Source organism: Alosa sapidissima, chromosome 21 (assembly GCF_018492685.1).
Source record: "Alosa sapidissima isolate fAloSap1 chromosome 21, fAloSap1.pri, whole genome shotgun sequence".
NCBI classification, from domain to species: Eukaryota; Metazoa; Chordata; class Actinopteri; order Clupeiformes; family Clupeidae; genus Alosa; species Alosa sapidissima.
The window spans coordinates 30,049,927-30,076,776 of record NC_055977.1 but is presented as its reverse complement, the minus strand read 5'-3'; the positions used below and the strand labels follow the sequence as shown (position 1 = coordinate 30,076,776).

General features: G+C 40.2%; 1 protein-coding gene across 4 annotated transcripts; it reads left to right on the top strand.

Annotated features, from left to right (window-relative positions):
• Window positions 1–6,385: 6,385 nt before the first annotated feature.
• Window positions 6,386–25,465, top strand: zgc:91944 (uncharacterized protein LOC436941 homolog). 4 transcript variants are annotated; one of them, XM_042076928.1, is made up of 11 exons: window positions 6,392–6,594; window positions 7,175–7,278; window positions 7,678–8,089; window positions 10,180–10,265; window positions 11,860–11,970; window positions 15,344–15,472; window positions 15,664–15,817; window positions 20,132–20,214; window positions 21,615–21,710; window positions 21,841–21,956; window positions 23,833–24,078. In XM_042076928.1, the coding sequence occupies exons 2-11, from the start codon at window positions 7,203–7,205 to the stop codon at window positions 23,863–23,865; spliced, it is 1,296 nt and encodes a 431-aa protein (XP_041932862.1). In that variant the 5' UTR covers window positions 6,392–6,594; window positions 7,175–7,202; the 3' UTR covers window positions 23,866–24,078. The 4 variants fall into 4 exon arrangements, with proteins under 4 accessions (XP_041932864.1, XP_041932862.1, XP_041932863.1 ...); XM_042076927.1 differs by lacking the exon at window positions 23,833–24,078 and adding an exon at window positions 24,085–25,465 and having other exon boundaries at window positions 6,395–6,594; XM_042076929.1 differs by lacking the exons at window positions 15,344–15,472; window positions 23,833–24,078 and adding an exon at window positions 24,085–25,465 and having other exon boundaries at window positions 6,393–6,594.
• Window positions 25,466–26,850: the final 1,385 nt, after the last annotated feature.

Sequence of the window (26,850 nt, the reverse complement as noted above, 5' to 3'; positions counted from 1 at the left end):
AATAGGTTGTATTACTTCAAGTTAATAAAATTGAGGCACTGTATTACAGATTCACCATGGTGTCTAAATGGATCTTTTGTTGTAAGTAGCCTGACGAGCTAGACGGACATTAAAATGTAGGGTCTGGGCACTCACCGTTCGCAGTGCTCAGTCCGAGGGGCGGGATAATCGGTTGTCTTTCAAATCCCCTCTGCACGCAATAGGACGGCGCTATGAGTCCCATGCGTTTTCCCACCAGCGGAGCTAGTGGGCTAGTTCAAACTTTTGCCAACTTAAAAAAAGCTTAACTCGTGTCACACTGTTCGCCAACAGCAACATCCATCTTCTTTGTTTTCAAGTAGCAGGGAATTCAAACCAAACCGTTGCAACTCTGCCTTCAATCATTATGTTAAACCCGCCTAACGACTCTATACACGATTTGATTGGCCTGATAGAAGTTTAATTTTTCGAGCTCACAAGCCAACGGAGAGTTGCTAGACTAGCCCTGGAAGCAGTAGCGGCGTCTAGCTGAATAGCTGCGTCTTGAAACTTTATCAACGTTTTTTGTTGCTGCTGCTTACATGTTCAACGGTCAGTTTGACGTTTTTTGATTGAATGTCATTATCTGAATATTGTCTCTGTCTTTAATTTCATGTGGGTGGAGTGTTATATGTTACTGAACGTTAACTAACTTAGCAGCTAGCCAAACTTAAAATGGCACGATCACGTATATGTAACGGGTTTGGGCTTCGCCTTTGGATGTTTCCAAAATGCAAACGGCTAAATGCAGTTTCAGACAGAAAGAATACGGTTTGAATTTCTATAAATGTTCCTGTACGTTCCACCTTGAGACGCACACGAAGTCTTTGTCTGATGTATGACGATGGTAATAATATTCAATTGTCACTCGATGGCAGGCTTGCTGCATTCACTGACACTGGCCGTGTCTGTTAAACTAGTCAAGTCCTGTTTAGTGTGCTGGTTATGATTTTTCTAGACCAAAATGTCACACATCTGAAGGTTAATTGATAATTTCACAAATATTCGTACTTGAGACCTCAACATAGGCGTAGCTATCATGCTGGAATATTTTTTAAGCATGATGGCGTTTTCGTTCAGGCAGGTAGCGGCTTGCACAGCACAAGGCAAGCATTCTGGGGGGGGGGGGGGGGTTATATGAAAAATACCCATTTGTGTCTCAGTCAAGTCAGCATATTTGATGCAAGATGCTTAGAAATGCAAGCAATTTAATAGGAAATGCATTTCACTGTAGTATGCCATTTGTTTTTTGGTGTTCATATTTTTCTAATTAATGTTTATATTTTTCATCAGGTATGGCGCATCTATGGTCAGTGTCACAAGTTTGTGAATGGCTTGAAGAAGCTGGACTAGGGCATGCCAAGGACACTTTCATTGGTAGGTCCATATGTGGACATGATTTTTCAGTGTACATTTTGTCCAATCAAAAAACCAACACACACCCTTTTCAGTACTGTCCACAAATGTTTGATAGTATTGAGATGAGGGCTTTGTGATGACAACTCCAATAACTTGTCTTGAAGCAGCCGTGGCCTACTGGTTAGCGCTTCAGCCTTGTAACCGGAGGGTTGCCGGTTCGAACCCCACCAGTAGGAAGCAGCTGAAGTGCCCTTGAGCAAGGCATCTAACCCCTCACTGCTCCCCGAGCACCGCTGTTGTAGCAGGCAGCTCACTGTGTCGGGATTAGTGTGCTTCACCTCACTGTGTGCTTAGTGGGTTTCACTAATTCATGGATTGGGATAAATGGAGAGACCAATTTCCCTCACGGGATCAAGAGTATATATACTTATACTTAAGCCACTTAAATAATTAGTAAATCTACCACTCTGTTTTTTTCCTTAGGATGCCTTGCTCGAATCACTTAGAAACAAATTTAAGAAAGAAAGAAGACCACTAGTGAACTTGGAAGAAGTTTCCAAAATGAAAGAGAAGTACTCGGCATGCCATTCAGGACGAAAGCGGGGGGTTGAGACTGAGGAGGTTTGCCTGCAGAAGAGGAGCTGCGAACAGGTAAGAAATGGAGCACCAGCATTTGTTGAGGCAGGTTAAACACGTGTATGGAAACCAGCACACTGCATCCCTCTGCTCCACTGGCATGTAAAATCAGCCTTTATGATGACAAAGGTGACCGTTTGGCTTTTTTTGCGGGGGGTGGGGTGTTCTGCACTGTAGGTTTCCTTGGATTCTACAGAAGACTTGAGATCCATCCTGCAGCACATTGAGGTTTTGCAGCAGGAGCACCATAAGGCGAGGCCAAGTTTTGATATAATTCTACAGAGGCTCGACAGAACCAAGACCTATCGGCAGCACTACATTCAAAACCTCACCACTGCTGAAGTCCTTAAAGAATTTCCCTGTCTCATGAGACCAAATATTGTTAAGTATATGTGTTGGAGAATATAAATACATTTTATTTATTTATGCATTTATCCATTTTATCCAAAGTGATTTAGATTTGTAAAATGCTTTAGGACCCCGCCTTGGTGTTAAGTGCCTTGCTCAAGGGTAGCAAGTGATGGCATCTTCACAACTTTTCTGGCTATGGCTTGCTAACCCTTACACTAGATTACACTACCACTTCTCCCTACAATAAATCTGCTGTTTGTCTAGCGCAAGAACAACCAACTTTGTTTATGCAGCCATCAATGCAACTGCAATACAGGAAATGAGCTCGTATCTGTGAGGGCTCAGTGCTTAGGGAGGATTCAGCAATTGACTGAGGCTACGCTTACACATGGCCGGCTATTTTCATAAACGGACATTTCACCCTCTCCGTTTTCAAAAATGTCATTGTGCACACCTGTCAGTTTTCAGAAAAGTTTTTGTTTACACTAACCCGTGCATATATGCCATCTCAAGCATGCCAAACCTGTAGGTGGCAGTGTAACGAGAAGCTAAAGCCCAAATTAGCCAATCAGAATCCCGAAAATAGTAACAACAGCAAAGAATCACTTCCTCTTTCTCTTTTAAACTGTATTTGCAATTGCAAACAGATGAAAAGAGTTTGCACCAACATAAAATGCAACTGCTACTCTGAATGCATGCATGATCACCATAGCCAAATGAAAATGTAGGCTAAACATAGGTTGCACTTTTGGCGCAGGTGCAAGTTCTGGCGCATAGGCCTACTGTGACGTTGGCTGCCTAAACCTCCGTTTTTGTCCGTTTAGATAGATCGATAAATAGATAGATACTCCATAGATAGATACTTCATTGATCCCCAAGGGGAAATTCAAGATTACATTACAAGTTTACATGCAAACGTGCAACCGAAGTTTTCCAAAATCTCCACTCTGGCTGGAGATTTTAGAAAGAATTGCTTTCAGATGTGAATTCTCCTTTTGCGTGTAAACGAAGGGCACAAACAAAGGAAAATGTCTGTTTTTCAAAATAACCATGTACAATGGGGCCTGATATAAATAATGCTTGTTTTCAAACAATTTAGCATTGATGATTTCTAATGCAAAATATAGTTTATTTTTTGAGATTTACGTTAATGATATGTAGAACAATATGAACATATAGTAATTACATTTTGGTATTACTGATTTTCTACAGGTACTTTAAAAGACACCTGCCAGCAGACACACTGCATGAACAAGAAAGAAAAGGTGTGTATGTTTTTTCATTAAGCAATGCTTTCCCCCTGTCACCTACTACTAGTCTTTGAACTAGACGCCCAAATTTGGCCCATCTGTACCACTCAAGCATTGCATTCAGGGTAGCTTTAGTGTTTTATGTCTATAATACAGTATACCTATGGAGAGCTACATTACAGGGGAATAGCAAGTTTTCTGATGTTATGTACAAGTATGCAGATGAAACATATTTCTAAATGTATACAATTAATTAGCAAAAAAAAACTTGGTATGTTAACGGTCACCCATGTCATGTGTAAAGTAAAAATTAGTGCTATTTAGCAGAATACCATTTAGTGACTTTTTATTTTGTTTTGTTATGGCTCAAATGGTCAATGCAGCCATTGTCTTGCTGCCATCATTTTTCAAAGAAAATCCTGCATTCCTTTTTGTCAACGACTAGGTAAGGCCTCCTTAGAAAATAGTCCGTAGCATTTTGTTACTGTATCGCTTTAATGTGGCATTTTCATGGAATACTTTTGTTTCCACGTTGTCTAGAATAAAGTGGCCACAAATGGTAGAACTGGTAGATCACATGATAAAATTTGATATTACAAGAAAGCTGGTTTATTGTTTGTTGGTTTGCATGCTTGTATTTGGTTGAACATTTTGTAATATTTTGTAACATGCAGTGTGATTTTACAGGAACCCATTTCTCCCACACCCACCATCGTGATGACCGGCTCCAACCCCCTTGTCCAGCACGGAAGTAGCTTTGAAGATGGATGGTTGTAACATGGTTTTAGATGATGGTAGCATTGATGTCAGTTTGGCCTTTCTCTTTTCCATGTCTATCAAGTTCACTATCCCAAACCTCTCTGAAAGACACTGGCCTTTCTTGAGGCCTTTGTCTTTCAGATGAAAAGTGCTGTTCCTCTGACAGTGCAGAAGCTGTTCAATTCCCTTCACTGATGTGTGTGTGTGTGTGTGTGTGTGTGAGAGAGAGAGATCGCACCTGTGTTTGTCTAAATGATCAGTTAATTTAATAACAACACAGACATTGCTATTGTGTTTGTGAGAGATCACACCAGTGTGTGTCTAAATTATCAGTTAATTTAATAACAACACAGACATTGCTATTGTGTTTGTGTGTGTGTCTAAATGATCAGTTAATTTAATAACAACACAGACATTGCTATTGTGAGTGTGAGTGATCACACCTTGCTTTTGCTATTTTGCTATTGCTGTTTTGATCAGTTGATTATAACGCTTTATATGTGTATGTGCGCGCAATGGTATAGTTGATAATCACTAATGAACTTGTAAACATAAAGATTTTTAATAAACATAAAAATGACCAAACGTGTGAAGTATTGTCTGTCTTCTTCCTCTGAAAGCATAGAAGCATCATTTAGTTGTAAAAAAAAATCATAACCAAGCAACCATCATAAAATCAAGAGGTGTGTATAATGAACCTATAGTGGTTCTTTGAAGATCCTTTAGGGAATAGGAGCTTGGAAGAACCTTTTGAAAAGGTGCTTCATAGAACTAAAACAAGGTTCATTAAATGGTTCTTTAAAGAACTGTTGCCTTGATAGTTCTTTGAAGCACTGAAAAAGGTTCTTCTATGGCATCGCTCTGAAGAACCAATACTGGCCCCATTATTTTTTAGAGTGTGTCTTCTGTAACATCTGTAAGTAAAACTTTATTGGCATTGGCATGTAAATCTTGTATTGGACCCACCTGTGTCTCAGAAGAGTTTGCGGTCTCCTTCATGTTACATTGCATGCAATGGAGAGATAACAGTCCACTGCACCATAATCTGGATGGTCGGAGGGCAGCATTCTGATTGGTTGACTGGCTGATTGATTATACAGCTAATCTTAAACAGACAAAATTCATAGCCTTTTTGTGAATGTTGTATCCAGTGTTGCCAAGTCCCCTTGTTATAAGCGACTTTGGGCTTGTGTTTTTGAAGTCGCCTGAAAATATTAGCGGGTTGCTTTTTTAGGGGGGGGGACTTGTTTTTTTGTGTGGTAGCTTCTTTTGGGCTTTCTCCGTATCTGCTGCTTATCCCTGGCCTTTACCCATGCTTTCCCTATTCCGCATATGACCTGTGTAGAATTCAGAAGTTTCTCTTTGCCAAGTCAGAGTGATGGGGTTAGCTCAGATGTAAAGAGCTCACAAAACCTTCAAAGAATAGAAAAAGTCAACCGAGGTGCTCATAGGATATTTTAAAAGTTAAAGAAAGTAGCCTGACTGAGTTGCTCTTCTAAATTAAATTAAGGCTAGTCGGTTGATAATGCATGCCTGAGGCTCGTAGCCTACTCTTTTTTAGAGTATAAGAGCCTCAGATAAATTCAGGAAATCATCAGTGTAGGCTACATGCAGAAATCTTACATGCACAACATATTCTTACAGCTATAAAACAGCTATGGACTGCTTTTTGTCTCAGTTTTGCAAAACATCATTATATATTTCAAATATGGTGATGGATATTTTCAAAGTTTTCATTGGATATTTTCAAAGTTTTGGGCCGGGGTCCAGCCAGACAACGTATGGCCTAAAGGTGGGTCACGCTCTGGGTGCATTTTGCTCTGGATGTGGAGCACCAAATGCATATTTCCATTAAATATGTTAGGACGTGATAATAACACACACAATTAAGCTGTGGAGCTTCCACATTCTGTCTAGTAACAACTGTGGTTGTTAAGAAATAGTTTGAGATAAAACACATTTCTGTTTGATATTCTCCACTGGTGGCATTCAACACTTCCTGAATCAAGTTGGGACAGCTGCGGGTGAGAGGTCAGACCGAATTCCTATTTTACACCGACCGCCTACCTCACCGCAGCATCCCGGGACAATGTGACCCATCTGGTTCACCTTCAATAGCTAGTTTGGACTGTTCAACGTGGAAAGCTGTGCCAGTAGAGTGCACCAGCTACGTCGTCTGGCTGCGGCAAAACATCTCTGCACTTAGCAGCTGCACTGGGAGGTAAGTAATGTTTGGTAACTGTTTCGGGACGTGTGCTACGAATAACTTTCCAGCTAACTTAGCTTGCTAATATTTTGGCTAGCCATCTTGTCACTGCTGCCCTCATAATGATTGTGTACAGTAGCTAATGAGATGTAGGTTTGTTTGTTCGTGTTTGTGCATTCCACTCCACGTAATATTACTGACGTTTAATTAATGTTAGCACATTTAGCCAGATATATTGCTAACGTTATCATAGACAGCTACAGTAACAATTGCATATGCAGTTACACAACTTTAGCTAGATTTAATACAAATGCCCATCACGTAACATAAGTAATGCCAGAGTCACAGAGCTTGTCATACCGAAAATTAAACTAAGCATCAACTGTGACCTATGTCAGTTAGCTAAAGCTAGCTAGTAAGCTAACAGCCTTAACTACAGTGGACCCCTTAAACTATGAGGTTTGTTACGATTGCTAATGTTATGCCAGCTGCTTAGTTCATCTTCAAATGGAGTTGCTGCGGATTAATTGTAATTGTTAGTGAGCGATTCTTGACATTACAATGCTCGATAACCTGTGTCTCCAATCTGTGACAGTGTCCTTCACCCCGTGTTTTTCTGAGCCATGCGACAGTGGTGCCTACCAGCCGTGGCTCCACGCACTGAACCGCTCCCTACGGGCCGACTGTCTCCGCTCTCAGGTAGTTGTAGGCTCATCATGTTTATTATACAACTATGCTTAAACTGAAGGACTTAAACTGAAGCAACTAGGGTTTGATACACCAAAGCCGTATTTCCCTGAGATCGTAAAGTAAATTCACACCGCTTGTTTATTTCCAGTCTGTTTATGGTGTCTAACGAAATTTAACTGACTTTGTAATTGACTAATTGGATATAATTAAGTAAGCAGCTCAAAGCAGGCACCAAATGTATTTCGCTTCTCATAGCTTTTGTAATGTGGTGGACATCATCTCCTCATATAGGAAAGTGAATCTGTCATAGGTATATTCTCCATCTAAACAATAGCAATATCCTCTGTGCTTCTCTGCTTTTTGAGGATTTAGGCTTTCTTCTTTCATCTACTCATACTTGTCTTCCAGATGCCAGGATGGAGTGTTGTGATGTGGAGCCTCGCTACACCATAGAGCAGATTGACCTCCTTCAGCGACTTAGACTTTCAGGCATGACCAAACCGCAGATCATTCAGGCTCTAGACTCTTTGGAGCGGCTCGATTCTGACCACCGATCCCCCTCCTGCTGTGACAGCCACCCTGCCCCTCCCAGTGTTGTTACCAATACAGCAACAGTTGCATCTTCATCATCATCATCATCTTCCTCTCTCACCTCCGCCACTACACAGACCCCGGTGATTGAAGCCTCTCTGTCACCAAGCAACAGCTATGAGGCCTCACCTCCACCCCTCTACCCCCCTAGTGGAGTACAGCGTTCATTTAGCTATGACCTGCCAGAGGAGGACTGGGACCTGGAGGAGAAGGTGGAGGAGTACATGAGGTGAGATCCCACTTATGATCTGCTGCTGAACCGTTCCATTCATTCAAAACAAGAGAGCAGTGATTTCATAATGTCACATTTGACAGTTGTTGTGGAGTAGTGTGAATGTTCAATTTAGCATGTGACAAGCAAGTAGACTATACAAATGTTGTGTGCAGAAGCACATAGAACTAATGCTACCTTGCTTAGCAACAGGAAATGCCAAAACTATGATTGGAACTATTTTTTAGGGGTGGAGAATGAATGAATAAAAATCTAAACGCAATTAGATTAGTTGGTAGTTGAACTGCTGTAAAAGCAGTATGGCACGAGTGAGAGTGGGGTTGGTAAAGGATAAGCACGGCCTCATGCCTACAGCCGAATCACAGCTGCTGGTATGTCCTTACCCAACCCCACTCTCATTCGTGCCCTATTGCTGAAGTGTTGTTTAATCAGATCACTCTCCTTTTATTCCATAATGACCTCCTTGAAAACATTCTCATTGCACCTTATCTTGGCTTATACAATGTTTTCCATTACTGAAACAGTCCTTCGATTTGTGTCTAGCTTGGAAGTAGCTGCCATTGACAAGTAACTTGGGAAGTCAGCACTGTCGGTGTTATTGGCTAACCTAAATTCCAAATGAATTTTCCCATGTTCTCCACATACATCTTCTATTTTATTATTGAGCTATGTCACTCACAATTGAGTGAAATAATCGTTGTCCAAGCCATTTCATGGTTGGAGGTGATCCGAAAAAAAGTTTTGAAGCTGTTCTCTTCTCCAACCAGAATTCTAAAGTAGGCATGTTTTGTATGAAATTGTCAACGCTAACTGCCTTTATGCCATTAGGGCTCTTTAGTCAGCTCATATATTTCCGGTGGAGCATCAGCTGTGTTGCAGCGGCTATTGTTTTGGTCTACCTGTTTCGGACCCAATTGCACCTATTGAAGGAGCACGTTAAGATGCTGAAGGATTTATGTGTGTGTCAAAGTTGAATAAACAGGACATTCAGTGTCCGAGTGAACATGAAAGGAGCAAAATATCAGAAGATGCCGTTACCACACAGCTGATGCTCCACCGGAAACGTATGAGCTTGCTGAAGAGCCTTCCATGGTATATAGTCCATTGTCGCTTGATGGCCTTGTTGCATTGCAGTTGCATAGGTATTGCAGTGCACTCAATAGAGATTATGTTTAGTGTATCCTGTAATGAAATTAACGGATGTGAAATTTCCCCACCATAATACTGGCTAAAGCTATCTCTTTCTTTCCCCCTTTGTTTGAACACTTTTTTGCTAACATATAGGCTACAGCCTGTTGCCTTGCAAGTCTAGATCATTCTACTTCAGTTGTTTTCTTTGCCTCACTCTCCTTCTCTCTCCTCCTATATACTGTCCTCCTATCTTGTTTTACTGCAGTTGCTTTATCTTTTCTTTTTGTTGTTTGTTGTTGTATCTATCTTTCTTTCGTTTTCTTACCTTCCCTACCTCTCTGTTTCATCCTCTCTTTGCAACAAACTGCCTGTCTCTGTCCACCTACCTCTCTAATAGGAGGACAGTTTAATATAACCGCAGATAATGACTGCTTCTCTTCCCAAAGGAGCTAGCTCATTTACTTAGTGCACTGATGATGTAGGGCAGGTCTACAGGGAGCTGAGGAGCACAGAGGAGTAGCATAGCAGTAGTATACAAGAGGCAGAGCTATATTGAAATTATACTGTTGCTACAGGTGTCGACAATGCAAAGTAAAAGTTACTTGCCTCAAGATTCTGCAGTTGTTTTTATAAAATAGCCTAGCTGGCAGCAGATAATATGGGTCAATCGTATGTTTGCACGAGCAGTCACATACGTCTTTTTTCTTCGATAGCTTCTTGTGAATTCCATACTAGTAATACTAGTTGACCGCCTCGACACTCGATTTATACGATTTCTTTATGTATGTATGTATTCTATATTAAATTCTTTGATTTTTTTTTTCTTTGGTTTTGTTCCTCTTAACTGCAGGGCTCTAGATTGAGTTTTCTAAAATTTCAGTCATATCCCTGTCATCGAAGTGTTCCAATCCACCCTAGACCCTAAAAGGTTATGAAATGTGTGTTTGTGGTTGTAGGAGAGATAGCAACTTGGTGAAGGAGGAGATCAAGGCCTTTTTGAATAACCGGAGGATCTCTCAGGCCATTGTCGGACAGGTCACAGGTAATTGTGATTCACCTGGTTCAGACATCTCAGCACATTAAACGCTTGGGGCTCTAATTTGTATGAAGTGCAAGGCACACAATTTCCATGAAACTTCTAAAATGTATAGATTGCAAACTCATTTCAAGTCAACCTCTGTCATGTCCCTCTAAATGTTGTAATGATTTCTTCTTTATTGTGCCCTGTGCCATGATAATAATTTAGCAAATATCGAAACCACTGCCTGCGTGGTTTGGACAGTACTGTAGCGCTCCAGAAAAACTCAGAAAATACTCAGAAAAAGTCAGGGATATTCGGTTTTCGGGTGAAATTTCAGGATTAGCCTAAAATCCACTATAACCTTTACAGGTGAACTTAATATGACTTTCTCTAAACTTTTGAATGAGCATGTCCAACAGTTCAATGTTTCAGTACTTTCTGTACTAAAACATTAAATTTCACCGAAAGCCAGATATCCTTAACTTTTAGTGAGTAGTGTAGGCACCGACATGAGTGTGCTGTCACTTGCCACGCACATCAGCGTATACATTTTTTAACTGACAAGCATTGAATAAACAATGATTAATGAGCAGTGCGGACAAAAATAGAACTGTATCGAAAGGTACACGGTGGTCGCGGCAAAAGTTTGATGTATTGGAAACAATGTATTGTATTGAAAACAATGACATCTAATGTAAAATGTCAAAAGCGGAATGCGCCACACTCATGTTGGCGACCTATGTGTAGAGCACTTTAGGAAGTGTGCGCTGCAGATTCAAGTTAGTGCCCCATGTCACTTGAAGTTTAGCAGTATGTTTCATTTTAGTTGTTGCCTGATGGATATTACAGAAAGACTAGGGCTGTCAATCCATTAAAAAAATGTATCTAATTAATTACATACTAATGTAATTACTAATACTAATACTAATATGCTGAGGAAATAAATTCAAAAGTGCTTCGGGAAGAAGTTTTTTTTCATATACAAGGTATTTCAGGCCACAGATATAACCTAGGGGACACAATGAAAATAAATTAACACTCCCCTCAATGTCAACACTATTTCTTTGCATTGATGTGCGACTTTAGAGTTGATGAACTCCGGTGATATGCAAATTCCTTGCTGCAGACATTGCAGAGGACTTTATTTTAATCAACACTATCAGGCCGTTTTTTAAAAGTAAATGTTCCAATCAATGATCTAGGCAGCACATTTTCTTCTCTCTCCTTCTTTTTACAGTCTAATGGTTACTGACTACAACAGCTTGGGGTCAAAGGTCATACGGAATCTATTAATCTGCGTTATTTTTTTTAATCAGTTATTTTTTCTTAAATTAATTAATCGAAATTAATCAGTTATTTTGACAGCCCTAAGAAAGACAGATATTGCTCACATGCTACATTCAATTTACTGTAGTCATTACAATGCTCTTCAATACCATAATATATGTGCAGTAGATTAAAGTTAAAGTAGACACTTGAAAAATGTTGCTGCGCGTCGTTACATATTTTGGGGGTTTAATATTAACATTCTCCTTTTGTCTCTTCTGCCCCAAATTCCTTGCTCTTGTTCTTTTCTCTCCCCTCCCTTCTCTCCCCTCCATTCTGTCTCCTTTAGGCATCAGCCAAAGCTACATCTCCCAATGGCTGCTGCAGCAGGGTTTGGAGATGAGCGACTCAAAGCGCAGAGCCTTCTACCGGTGGTACCTGCTTGAGCGCAACAGCCCAGGTTTGAGCCAACCCTCACACAGTAACACAGTAGCACATGCACCAGGCAGGAGTGGGTGGTGGGCTGCTGAATTACAGCTTTGTAAGCTAGCTCTAGGATAGTTAGATAGGTTTATCAATTACACCCATTTCCCCACAAACCCTTATCCAGCATAGGTTGGACTTTATATGATGACTGACAGCAGTGCATTCAGCACAACCAATGGCTGCACTGATGATGACAGGGTTAAACAGATATGGATCTGTATTGTCTTTGGAACTGAGTACACAGCAGAAATGATTTGGTAAGACTTTAATACACCAATTTAAGTTTAATTTCACTGATGGTTACACCCCTAAAAGTCATAAGTCAATGAAGCCTTTCCAGACTCCAGATTTGCAGATTTCCAGATTTGAGAAGTGGCCTGATGTTAACCAGGCTAGATTTCTTGCTCAGTATCCAAAAAAAAATCAGGCTATATGACTTTACTTTAACCTTTTAATTTTAATGTTAAAGTGTAATTCCGGAGAAATTTTAACCCAGGGTCTTTTTCACCGAACATCCCTTCGAGAGTTAGATTATGTTGATTGAATTAGTATCGAGTTTGACCGGCTTTTGCGCTTACAGCCCAAATGGCTAACAGTGAAAGTACTAGCGGTCGTTCACAAAACGTATCCAAACCGCCATTTTTAACCGCTAATAATGCTCAAAATAGCACCACACTTCTGCGGTAGTATAAATAGGGTCCCTATAGGGTCACATAAAAGAAAGCATTAACAACTTAGTAAGTGTACTAGGAGTTTATTAAAAACACTTTAATGTAATGCTAATTGATGTCATTGTAAGTTGCTTTGGACAAAATACGAATCATAAACATAAGCATATCTATTTTAAGTCAGTTAACACCTTTTCATACTTGATTGTGGTCATTTTGAACCCAAGACTTGTATTGGTGAGCTGATTTTTGAAGTTAAACTTTGTTCCAGGCTATGAAGCAAACACTGTTTCTTTTGGTTGTTATGGTTAATATTTCTAGTTGCTATGCTAGCTATAGTAACTCGCTTGCTAGCAAAGGGAACTTTTAAATAACCAATGGTAAAGAGTTCCATTTTCATGAAGCCTATCTGTCTGGCATTACAACCTCCTCAATTTAACTCATCACATTATTGTAGGATTCAGGCTGTAATTGCTTCTCTAATTGGACCCCGTATTAAGCTTCATGCATGTCATACTGGGGGTCACGCTACATGGCAACCCATTTTTCTGTCCTAATAGAAGACACCTAAACTTGCAAAGAATGCAAAACCTGCCTTTTATTAAGAATGCAAAACCTGCCTTTGTTCATGATAAATACATACTGTACCCTACTCCCACCAAATTCCTCCTCCTTTAGTCAGTGGTAACAAAATTAGGTCTGGTGGTATATGCATCTCAAATCATGTCCACATTGCACATAGATAATAGCCTGGCGGGCCATCCTATATCATTGAAATGTATAGTCTGGAATCGAACCATTCACCTCGCTTAATCCAAGGGCTGGGCAGAGAATTGTCTTTCAAACTGCCTAGGCATGCAATAGGCCAGCGCTACGACCATATCCGTATCCGGTCGGCAAAACGGCAAATACATCCTTCTTCGAAAGGAATGACTTAAGTGCATTGTGTTGCTCAACTTTCAAAGAAAAGCACAAGTCCAACTCCTCCAAAGTTGACGCCAACGCCGATTCAAACAACCGCTCTTCGTTCGCCATAGCCACCTTCCTTGTTGTTCACGTTCGCAGGACTGTCGTTATCCTGTTAAGCCCGCCTTAAGACTCTCTAACAAAATAGAGCGCTGTGATTGGATGAAGTCCACAGCGTCAGCCAATAGAAATCCCTATGGTTTGATACTAGACGTACAGGCTGAGCAAATTAATTTGCCGCCGCTAGGGTGCGTCTAGATTTCTAGGCTACATAGATAACACATGTGGCTTAGTAAAATAGAGTTTTAGGTCTTAGGTGACATATCCACAATTCTTTCTGGATGGGGGATGTTCTGTTTTTTAAATAAATCACAGTCATTAAGGACAGACTTTTATTATCAAACCTTGTTCATGGTAAATACAGTGTGAATAATGAGTTATAGAAGGGGTTGTGTGAACTTGTCCATCCTTTGGTTGGACTCAAGATTATGTTTTTGTATGTTACCCTGCACAACAGGTTTAGTAGTGTACCTACTGTGGGTGAACAATTTCGTGGTATAGGTCAGGCCTATCGAGGTTGCTAACTCTAATTCAGAGGGATATTAGTTGCGTTTGTTCAGCCATTAGCCAGTTTATTTTAGCTCACCTTGTTTTGATGGGAAGGCCATAGTGATAAGGACAGAGTAGTATCCGAAAGGGAGGGCTGCAGTCTTTGTGCGAGTAACAATTAACTGTTACACCTGTTTTTATTCAGCAATCTTATGGCCTCATTGTGTGAAAGAGGCTTTATGTAGGTGACTTCACAGCATGTTTTGGAGGCGTAAGCTTTCCTAAGAAGCGGGAGGGTGGCATGGGGGTATACATCTGAGGTGTTTGGATTTCATGCTTTTTTGGCTACAATCCTCTTGCCACACACACTTGCCTTCTGCTGCACCCATCCTCATTTTTCACCTCTCATCTGCCTTCCATTTTGAGTTGGTCCTAGAGGGCAACTTTTTAAATTGAGAACCAAAATGGACCCAGTCGACAGCCCCCTTGCCATGCTCAGCCGGAAATGTTGGCAGTATGCATCAACATGCTGTCATTACCCTTCTGTTAATGCCTCAATTGGCAAAGCTAGAAGTGGTGTTAAAGATGTTCAGGAGTTGAACTACTGTAACCCACTCAGAACCAACCCAGGCCAAAATCTAGCCAAAAGTAATGATATACTCACATTCACGCTAAAAAATGAGGACCAGGCAAACATTCCAGGATTTGCAATGAGCCCTTTAGGACCTCTGTATTATCCCTCCCCTCTCTGGGCATAGATATGTTGTCTCAGTCCTAATCCTGGTGCTGTTGTGCTGGTTTTCATCTCCTCAACTAAAAGATTGCTCTACAGCACTCAATGCCAGTGCTCCAGAAGCTCTCCACTTAACACTCAATCCTAATGCTAATGTGGCTCTACTTTCTTTTAATGCTCCACTGTGCATGGGCAACACAAACCTCTTTGCTTGGGCTGACTATGTATGTATTCCAGTGTGCAATCCAACCAAATCACCAACACAACAAAAAATAAACGCAAGTAGCCTGTTGATATACATTTGGGGCTCTTGATGTTAGAGTAAATTACTCTATTAACATAAGGACTCAACCCCTGTAGGGGGAGTTGCCTGCGACAGAGTAGCCCCTGTGTTAACACACAGTCTTTCTTGATTGGCTGACTGCCTTAAGGAATCAGGTGGAGCGAAAGCCAGCACATGCAGACCCCTAGGAGCAGGAATGATGCCCCTTGGAGTAGGCAGAGGGAACTGCTGCTGCACCTGCTGCCATGGTACTCTGCCCACCAGCAGGCTCAGACAGGTAACCCTCACCATCACATGTCAGGGTGTCACCCCCATGCCATAGCCACACATGTGTCTCATGTGTCCTTAGTTTATATTTTAAAGGCTTGCCCAGCTGTGAATAAACAGTATCTGCATGTTTTGGACATAAAGAGAACATTATGTCTTGGTGAAATTTGATATCTAGCCTCATAATGTCTCCTCTTGCAGGAGCTACATTGTCCATGCGCTCCTTGGTGAAAGAAGAACCTGACTGGAGAATGGGAGGTAGCCCTGGTGATCGGGGAATAATGGGCGGGCCTTTCCGGCTGCGCAGAGGGAGTCGATTTACATGGAGGAAAGAGTGTCAGTCAATCATGGAGAGGTGAGCTAATTAAACGTTGAGATACTTACAGTCAGAAATGGAGACATGAGCTCTAAAGAAACCACCATTGATTTCATCGGACCTAGGTTTGTTCAGTTGTTCCAAACACTGAGAATGAGCCATTGTAACTCTGTTAGGGATTCGCTGAAGAAAGGTATTGTTTTGTAGAGGTTGTCTGTCAATCCATTTAGCAAGCTAGATTTTACAAGTAGTCCTAAAATAGACATAGCTTATTGGGATGTTGGTCCTGTACACAACCACACTGTACACACAATATCATAGGTACATCGCCTCATATTTGCACAAAGGCACAGATCACCACACAGCTCTTGATGTATATCTAGAGCAGGGGTGTCAAACATAAGGCCCGGGGGCCAGATCAGGCTCGCCAGCAGGTTTCATACGGCCCCCCAGAAAATTAGAAAAAAAGATATTCACATCCAGTTGTCTTCAACAATGTGTATAAGCAATATCTCTATGATCTGATAGATTGATAACCCAGCACTACAAACCACCCTCAGGAAGGAAGAAGTGGAAAAAACATGGAAGTAGAGCATTTCAAGAGAGTAAGAGCAGGATATGACAGCAGCACATTATTTAATTGTTTGTTCATATGATGATTATAATGACCATGACAATGACGGCCCCCTACGAGGTCTCATTCCAACAAATCCGGCCCACCCCGGTTTGACACCCCTGATCTAGAGGGTATATCACCAGCACATTCAATGATATGGCAAATCATCTCCAGGCTTGCAGTTCATGTCAGTTTTGGCTTTTCATCTTATGTGTATAATCAGTGTTGAATATGACCCCACAACCATCACAACCGTCAGCAAATGACTCTAGCGACGAGTAATGATGCTCATTACCTATGCCCATGAAACCGAGCTGCACCAATCACATCGGTGTATCTGATGTAGGCGGGCCAGAGGCGAGCTAAACAGATGACGACAGCGTTGCGACATCGATGTCCGGAAAAAACATTGGTTGTAGTGTTATCCAATTGCGTCGACGTCCGGAAAACAGTCAGTAAACATTGGTCGTAGTGTCCAATTGCGTGCAGTGATATTTTCAAATGCATGCCTGGTGCCGCCCCTCGAGTTGGGCCATTTTCATTACTCGTAGCCAGAACCATAATCTTTCGGATTGGGTCTGGTCCTCCAGGCTACTAGATGTTGGTAAATTGTTGTAATGTTTTATGAATGTAACGTGGCACTAAATGATTATACATTCACACACAGATAAGATCAGTGGACATGCAGTACTTGCTTTTAATGGTCCAGTCATGCTGAGAACATGCTTGTCTTCCGTCCTACAAAGTTTGAGCAGGCATGTCCAAACATGGATTGCAGCTTAGTGCCTTCTTCAGTGTGCTCAAGTGAATGAACGTTACAACCTATATACCCACACCCTCACATACACCCTCACAATCAACCAGTGATACAGTGTCATCTCATACAGTAATTCAATTATAACAGTCCATCACTTCTTAGTTTCAACACATGTTATGAACATGTTATGATCATACACAGGTCAATAAAATCAATAACAACTTTATAAAAAGCAAGTCAAAGACAGGTCTTCATTCATGCCTTTAGGTGTACATGTATTCAAATTAAATATTTACCAAGCCTCCCTCTGTAGAAGGCGGTTTTCACTGTCTCCTCCTCTAGTAAGCCGACTGACGGTTTCCAGGCCCATAAACCTAAGTGAATTGGCATCATGGCCTGCAGTGTTGAAATGCCTTGCAACTGAAGCTACTGAAGAGCTACTGAAGAGAGCAAGGAAGCCTACAGGAGGATGCTGGAGAGCCTGTGTCAGGAGAAGGTGCTGTAGAAGACATCCTGCATTGTTCCAGTACTCAAGAAGTCTTCTCCATCTGTCCTCACTGACTAGACTGGTGGCTTCCGGTCCCGCTGCATGAAAGTACTGAAGAAATTGGCACTTCCCAATTGGACCTCCGTGGACAATTTGCTTACCACCCGAGGTTGGTGTTTAGGATGCCAGTACCTGCTTCAGAGAGCCCACATTCACCTGGATGAAGCTGGCAGCACTCTGAGAGTAGTGTTCTTTGACTTCTCCAGTGCAGTCAACACAATACATCCACACAGGATGCAGGTAGACACATCCATAACCTCATGGATCATTGACTACCTGATGGACAGATCACAGTTTGTACAGCTGAGAGGATGTGTGTCTGAGCAGGTGGTCAGCAGCACAGGAGCACCACAGAGGACTACCTCTCACCTTTCCTCTTTACACTATATGTGTGCAGCAGAATGTTGAATGTTTTACCAGTCTGTTGTTTCTAGTACAATCATCAGCGCAAACGGCACCAAAAAACCAAACCAGCTGATGAAATGAGCTGGCTCTGTGCTTGTAAGTGCTATAACGATTTATAATGACTCCCCTTTGTGTCAGGAGAGGAGAATCGTATTCTGAGAGACAATGCACAGTTTACACAGCGATTCTATTGACTTTTTTATGTTTAATATGTTAATATTATTAATTGCTACTGTAATGCCATGATTTGTAAATGATTAATAATGAATAAAGTTATCTATCTATCTATTTAGAAGTTTCGCTTGCATTAGTACACTTTTCACAAAGTCATTAATTTAGATCCAATCAGGTAGCTCTTAAATATGAAGTGTCCTACATTATTAGATAAATATGTAAAAAGGTGAATGTTGTTCACAAAACATCAGTGTGTTTTATATTTATAATTTTTGATTGGACAAGAGGCATTCTATGAGTCATCACGAGTGGCGATATCGCAGCACAACGCCACTCAAGACTTTTAACTGCTAGTAATCACTCCGCAAATAATACATTGTAACTGTTAAAACTACACCAACATTCCATTCATTCATAAAAAGCGTCAGCGAGAGAAATGAATAAACTAGCGAATTAAGCAATATGGCAGACAGACACATTTTCAACATTACATTTGATTTGATTTATGAGTCCGATGATAAGGAAAGGGAGACAGAGAAGAGACAGGAGAGTCCATCTAGGTCCTCTTAATGTATGTATTTATTTAATCTGGCTTAGCTCTTGTATCTGCTATGATGAATTTTATTCTGCATTTTTATCTACTGAATTTTGATACTAATAATATTCATGTATAGTTTTGTATACTTTTTATCTATATTTCTATGTCTGGAGCACTGTTGCCACTGTTATGTCACTGTTTTCTGTCAATGTCATTAATGTCATCTATGTGTGTGTGTAAGAAACCCACTCTTTTTACCTGCAACCAAATCTACCCTTGGGTACAAATAAATTTACCTTACAGTACCTTACCTTACCTTAGGCCTATCTCGACTCCAGGTGTGTCTCTTTAAGTCCTGATGATCTGGATTGTATCGAGAAAAGCAGGAACAGGCTAAATACTACAAGGCCTAGCCACACTCTGCTACAGTGTGGAATGTTCATTGCCTGGCAACTCAACGCTGTCAGCTCTAGCTGGAACTGTTTTTGTGGCGATATCCTTTACTAACCCCACTCCCACTTGTGTCATATTGCGTATACTGTTGATTTGTGCAGAGGCAGAGACTTGCTCTGAGATGGTTTGGTACATTGCCAGTCTCCCTCAATATCTGGCACTTGCAGCATACCATTACCTCATAGAAGGGGGAAGCAATGATCTATTTTTCCTGTGTTCCAAAAGTGAATCTGCTTTAGTTTATGGAAGTAATATTGGGTTTGAGGATAAGCCTGAAATGGCCAGTCATTAAGATGAGGAATGTAATATTCTTAATGTAACATTCATTAATCTCGGCTCTGAACTCACAAGACTCACTCCCTTCGCTCCCTTGCATATTTTGTTGGTCAATATGTTTTACAGGTAATTTCACACTCTGTGTGTGCGCTTTGTTTCAAAAGGGTCAGAATTTTTACCTAAAACCTAGCTGGCACTGACTATTAGGCTTTTTTGTAGAGGTCGAACGATATGAGTATGGTCCGTTTTCTCCCCTCTATTTGCATGATAAAGAGTGGTAAGAGTTTAAGCCTTTCCGTTTTCTCCCAGGAACAACATTGTTTTACTCTTCCAAAAGTTCTGGCTAGAGTCTGCTGGTGCACACGTGCCACACGTGTTCCACAGCAACAATAACACTGGGTGGCTTACAGATGCACCTGCCTGTTGATCGGCCAAATGTACTCGGAAATTGGGCAATGTCGGTCATTGAAAAAATACCAAAAATTGGCCTGACCAACCGATTAATTGATCTACCTCTACGGTTTCAGTAGTTATGGCCATTCACTTGAGTATTTCGATTGCTCCATGATGGCTGTCTGTTTTCCCAGTTTCTTCATGGAGAATCAGTATCCTGATGAGGCTAAGAGAGAGGAGATTGCCAATGCCTGCAACTCTGTCATCCAGAAACCAGGTCTGTATCCAGGAGCAGGTTTGGCAACATATTTAAATGATATTCAAATGTATATTGTGTACTTTATGTGTATAATTTAATATATGGTATGTTTGATGTCTTAAATGATGTACAGGATGTACTGTAGAAGGCTAGTGACACTAGTGCACCCGGTTGTCTGACAATAGAAGGGTGGCCGAAAAAAATCAGAGGTTGGGCAGTGTTGCCACTGGCTAGTGAATTTCAAAATTGGTGGTTGGTTGATTGACGAAAAAATGAAACCCTATTGAATATTCTACAATTTATCTTTTTGTTGAGAAGTTATAGGAGATATACAAGTAATTCAATAAAGAAATGAACCAATGAACCATAGCATTTAGAGAGGCCCTCAATTTATTTTTATATGTACATGCTTGTATCCACTTGATATAAAGTCCAGTGACAATCTGAGACATTGACAGTCTGTGACAGTTTGCCACCTCACCACCTACACTGCAAGTAATGTAAAAAAAGTACAATATAGTAGAGGTCTGCACGGGACGGATTTTTCAGTCCCGCGCCCGCCCGCTCCCGCAATATTCTGTCCCGCTCCCGCATTAATGTGTCATTTTTAGTCCCGCTCCCGTCCGCATCTGGAACATGATGTCCCGCTCCCGCCCGCTAAAGCCCGCATGCAGGAGGGATAGCCTATTCAGCTTTTCTTTCTGTCTCACGAAAGGAGCACAAACACCTGAGAAAGACTCCAGATGTCAGTTTCTTGGTTCTGAATGTAGGCTAACAACTGAAGTAGGCCTAGTCTGGTACCCTCTTCCTCTGTCTTGCTTTCGATTTTTGAGTTTTGACAATGAGCAGCAGGAACCAATTGAACCCACGTAAACGACAATATAGGCTATAGGCCTGCTATCCGTCAGTTATGCTTAAACCCCGTTTTTTAATGCTGCCTAACAGAACATCCAGCTGAACTATAGTTATGAACAGTACTTTAATCATTTCCATATTTAATTTTACGCACATATTTAATTTGCGGGAGTGCAATGAATCATCGGTTTGTCCCGAACCCACAAACGCACCTCTCTCATCCCGCCCGCTCCCGCAAAGAGCTTTCAAAAGTTGTCCCGCGTCGCACTCTTTTGCGTCGGGACCCGCGGGTCTACCGCGGGAGTGCAGACCTCTACAATATAGTGCATATTTCCATCGGAAATTGTGTTTTTCTAAAGTGATGGAAAGTGGAAAGCTAGTATGATGGGTTTGTGATTTAAATCCTTTTTTATTTGGTAGGGGCTATTTTGACTTGACTACAGTTTTGTAACACTGCATTGTTCTTTTAACAATTCATGTGACACATCTTTTTCAATATGTCATCATTTAGCTGTCTTTGACTTTTTGCAGTGCCCATATTGTGATTGTCTTGGTTTATTAAGGCTGCAAGCTGTCCGAGTTTGAGCGTGTTACAGCACTGAAGGTGTACAACTGGTTTGCTAATCGCAGGAAGGAGATGAAGAGACGAGCCAACATTGGTGAGATTATTTTGCAAAATGAATTTAAAAAAGATTTAGCACAGTCAACACATCTGATAGATTGTGAGTATAGTAAAGTGTGTTTAGTACAAGTAAACTAGTTTATGTTGTATGTCTTGTCATATGTTAGAGGCAGCTATCTTGGAAAGCCATGGCATAGAGGTGCCCAGCCCCAGCTGTCACTCAAATGGGGAGGATACAGAGCCACAGGAGTTTCCTGAGCAGCCTCAGCGTTTCACTGAACAGGTAAAGCATGCACACACAAACTATATAATAAAGACAATTTAAATATTATTAAGAGGTAATTATACATCTGTTAAATAACATAAACATATACATCAGATCAGTGAGACTTGCATCAAGGGGCAAGCAATTTCGAGCAAGCTATAATGGAAGACTGCAATGGGCGTGCAAAGCTTGTTTTTAAAGTACGCTGACCATTTTAAAGTAATTTCCAGATGCATTTTAATGGTGCTAAAACTGACAGATCACAGAAAAAGGAAGAGTAATCTGAATCCTATTATTGTGAACTTTATTTTGTTAAATGTCTAAAATACTTTTGGAGTCAGCCTCAGAAAATGCAGACAGACTGTGATGGCATGAATGTGTGAAATCTACTCAGTTAATCTAATTAGCCCTTACATCTTTTAACATTGGTTCCATTTTTTTGTTTGTAAATTGTACAATAATGGTACAACAAGGATCTGTCTGACAGATGCATTTGTTGGGATTGAAGTTCCCATGACCTATTTTTTCCAGAGCATTTTTCAAGCATTTCTTTTTGCTAGGTTACTGAAACCAGCACTTCCAGACATAATGTTGTTTATGTGAAATAACCAGCTAACTGAAATGGTAGAATGTTAAGCAAAAGTATTATGATTTAGAACTAAAGAAATTAATTTGGCATTACAACAGAAGGCAAGGCACAGCAATTTTATTTATATTGCGTGTTTCATACACCAATCAAGGCAATTCAATGTGCTTTACATAGACAACAGCAAAATAAAAAAAATAAACCCCTAAGAGAAATAAGATAAACTAATAAAAATAAGTCAAAAAATCAAAAGAAGAATGTGAAACTGGAGTGAAATACAGTTCAAAATACATGAAGCCATCGTCTTATTATACGGCTCTTCACAATGCAAGTAGAACGCTCCATTGACTTGAATGGGATTTCCCAAAGTTCTACTGGTCATTATTTTTGCCTAAGGACCTCTGAATAATGACCGCTGTCAATGGCAATGGATTTTCATTCAAAAGTGAAGGCAGACGGTTGATCAGCTGTGTTCTAAAGAACGTTTGATTCAAGGTCAGCGTGTGTTGTGAACTATTTGTTTCGAGAGGTAACAAATAAATGTAAAGAGACATTGTGGAGTTTATTTCTTCGTTTTGGCAAGTAGCCATATAATAAGCAGGATCATGTAGAGAACACCAGTCATTATTGGGAAAAAAAGTCCCTTCAGGGTGAAGCAAGGCCCCTCTGTTGGCGCGTCCGGTTCGCCCTGTCGGGACTTATTTTCCCAATAATGACCGGCGTTCTATACATTATCCCTTACTAGTATGACTTACTATAAAAAATATTTTGCCATTGCTGATGCTGCTTCTCTAATATTCTGCAGTGATTATACGGAAAAGACCTTTTTATCCAGATTTGTTTTTAGAGTTTGTTTATACAAACTCAAATTATCTAATATTTCTCCATTCTTACCCCAAAATGTGGTTCAATAAGACATATAGGAGAACTTCAGGACATGCATAAGTTTTTTGGCTGCATCCATAGATAGAGAGCGTCTGATTTGTCTAAAGTTTGCCAGATTGTGTTTATTTATTTATGTTTTTTAATCATTAATGCTGCCACAGTTTATGGCATATGAGCAAAAATCCTGCTACTATAGAAACCCACCCTCCCCAATTTTACCCAGCCCTTCTTCCTATTTGCAAGGCTGGTAAGCTAAGAACAACTGTTTGAAAAACTGTTTGTGCTTAGACAAGTGCCTGCAAAAATATAAAAATATGTGAAGCACACAAGCCAAAAGAAAAACAGTTTTTGTTCAGACAAGTCCCAGCAAAAACTAAAAAATGTTAAGCACACACAAAAAAATAACACAATTCTCTTTCGTAGATGCAAGGGGAGGATAGACCTGACGAATCGTAAAGTAATAGGAATGGGATCACAAAAGGGGTGAACAACATTTGTAGAACCTTCATGAACTTCATTAATCACATGATTAGCAGCTTCAGTGGCAATGTCTTCTTCCTTTACAAATCAATCATTTTTGTTCATATTACATACTTTCAACTTTTAATAGTGTTTTACAAACTCAATTCACAATTACAGTTATGTGAAAATGGGACTCAATAAATCTTTGCACAGGAGGAGCTGGCTCAGAGGAAGGACACTGAACAAGATGGAAGCTCATTGACTGCTATGGAGGTACCACCCCTCCCTAGTCCTTCCACCCAGCTGGTTGATCAGAAGTTCGAGGAGTCCAAACGAGAGGCTGTAGATGAGGAGTGACGAGGGGAAACCACTCCTTAGGACAGGACAGACCTCCTCAGTGGGACATGGTTTGGTGAGAAGCCTAGCCAGGAGACCACACCAAAATACTCTTGTGCCTCCAGTGGTAGGGAGGCCACTGTATGTAACTACAGGAATAATGCTTATAGTACTGGCAATATTTATCTCTATATATTGTGCATTCCAAGGTCCTCAGACAGGGAGAGAAGCAGATGTGGTGCAAACTGGTAATCTCCACTTCTCCCTTTAATCTAAAGCCTCACTCTCCTTACTATTCTCTCACTGTTTTTATGGTTTAGTGCTTTGTATGTGCATAAGGTAGAGCTGAGAACCTGCAGGACAGGTGTGTTAGTTGGGTTGAAGGGCCATATTACACACTGTAGAGCCGGGTGATGGTCCCCTCACTTGAGGGTGAAGGTCAAAGGTTATTGGTTGGTTGGCCCTGAAAGAAGAGCAACAACTCAGGAAAACTCAAGCGGAAAATGTGGGGGAAAACAAGAAAGAATTTATGTCTCTCTGTGCATTTAATATAATTTTAACAAGTGGAATCTTACATCATGGTGGCTTCCAGTGTTTTATGGGCACTTCCTCACATCTGAGTCAGTGTGCCATATATGTTACTTTCTTTAATTGTTTTATATATCAGTAAGTTGACTGCTATCTAGTTTTGTGCATGATAACCTTGAGCTAGCAGAAGCATATGCCATTTTTTATTTTATTTTATCAAGTAGAAACAGCCAACTCAGTACAGTCATTAATTATGTTTACTGACTGCTATGGGCTACCAAAATTATTTGAATTTGTTTTTTTGTTTTTATACATATATGATTGTATTCTTAAGCACTTTCCATCATAAGCTATAGTGCAGTATATACGACTATACAAAGCTATACTCTCACATTATATATTTCGCATCTAATGCTATATGCTGCTTTTACATGCCGCTCAGCCTTTTTGGCCAGAAGCTGTTTCCTCACCTCAGCCCTTCTTAAGCCAAAGCTATACTGAGGTGAATATGCACAGTTAATACCTTTATGGAACGGGGGAAATTGTGGGGCTTAATCAGATGTTCAGAAGGCTTAAATTATCTTTAACATCACAGTGAGATAAAATGAGAATTGTGATAAAATCGGAATTCTGTGCTCATAGTTATAACTCATCTTTATGCAGCACCTTGCCACCCCCCTTTGTCAGCATTACCTAGTGATGACACAAAATAAAAACATCTGTAAAGAAATAATATTGTCTGTAATTTGTCTCTGGCAATTTTTTGTGACACTTTTTTTTTGTTCATGATGTCAATGTAATATCAATGTAACATTCATTTTTGGATGAGTGCTTGGGTGTTTAACCCACATCTAGATAAACAGATATGTCTCCAATGGAAGACAGGTGTCAGAAAAAAACGATTATAAAAAGTTTTGGGGGGAAAGCTTTATAATAATGATTCCTACGATCATGAAAATCAATTTCTTCAAGTCATGAAATTCAGTAAATTAATTTAAATTTTTGGGAGTCATGAAATATAGCACTTGTAAAAGTCTTAGGTTACCTTACATTGTGTATATTTATTTATGTCTATTTTAATAGAACTAGTTGTGGAATAAAATGGCAAAATACAGGAAATATGCACACAGTGTCAAAAAAAAGTCAAATCAAAATATGTCAACATTGTTAAGTCAAGGGGCGCTGCTAGTAATGTTGGGCCATATGAAAGAAAATTATTTTGGGCACTCTAAATGCTAGGGACATTTTGAAAAATAACCCCTAAAATTATGACTTCTGGTGAATTTGTGGAAACAAATTGATACATTGAGATACATATATCATACATTATGCAGCTCCAAATTAAAAAAAAAGTTGGGACGTTGTGTAAAATGCACATAATCACAAATCTAAAAAAAGCCATATTTAACTGCAAAAAGGATGTAGAAAACTATTTCATGGAAAATATGTTCTGAGCACTAAAACTAGTTGGATAGATTGGATACTTGGATTGGCCCTCTCCTTTTTAGCCCAGATGAGTCCATGATTTCCAAAAAGAATTGCAAATTTTGATTGGTCTAACCACAGGACCTTTTTTCCACTTTACCTACTGTCCACAAGCTCAGGCCCAGATAAGATGGTAGTATCTCTATATCATGTCTACTGTAAATACAATTTTGTCTGTTGCATGGTAAAGTTTACACTAGCATTTATGAATTGAGTATCAAACTGTGCTCGTAGATAGACAATGGTTATCAGACATTTTCCTGGGCCCATACAATGATTTTTTTTTACACAAACAGGTCTGGTATTAATGCAGTGCCATCTAAGGTCCAAAAGACCACGGCCATCCAATATTGTTGTTCAGCTCTATCCTTTGTAAATATTTCTCTGGATTCTCTGAATATTTTAATGGTATTATGTACTGTAAATGATGAACTACCCAAATACTTCATAATTTCATGTTAAGAAGCATCACAACTTCTTTACTTCTAAGAGACTCTGTGATGCTTTTTTTATACCCAATCATGTTGCCAGTTTCCCTAAATAGTTGTGAAATATTCTTCCTTTTAGTTTTTTTTATCATTACACAACCTTTCTTGGCCTGGTCCCAACTTTTTTTGAAACGTGTTGGCA

Excerpts from the sequence above, each read along its gene's own strand:
- zgc:91944 (XM_042076927.1), top strand. The coding sequence starts at position 7,203 with ATGCGACAGTGGTGCCTACCAGCCGTGGCTCCACGCACTGAACCGCTC. Across the intron at positions 11,971-15,343 it reads GCTTGAGCGCAACAGCCCAG|GAATCAGGTGGAGCGAAAGC; the intron begins GTTTGAGCCAAC and ends GACTGCCTTAAG. Across the intron at positions 21,711-21,840 it reads GAAGAGACGAGCCAACATTG|AGGCAGCTATCTTGGAAAGC; the intron begins GTGAGATTATTT and ends GTCATATGTTAG.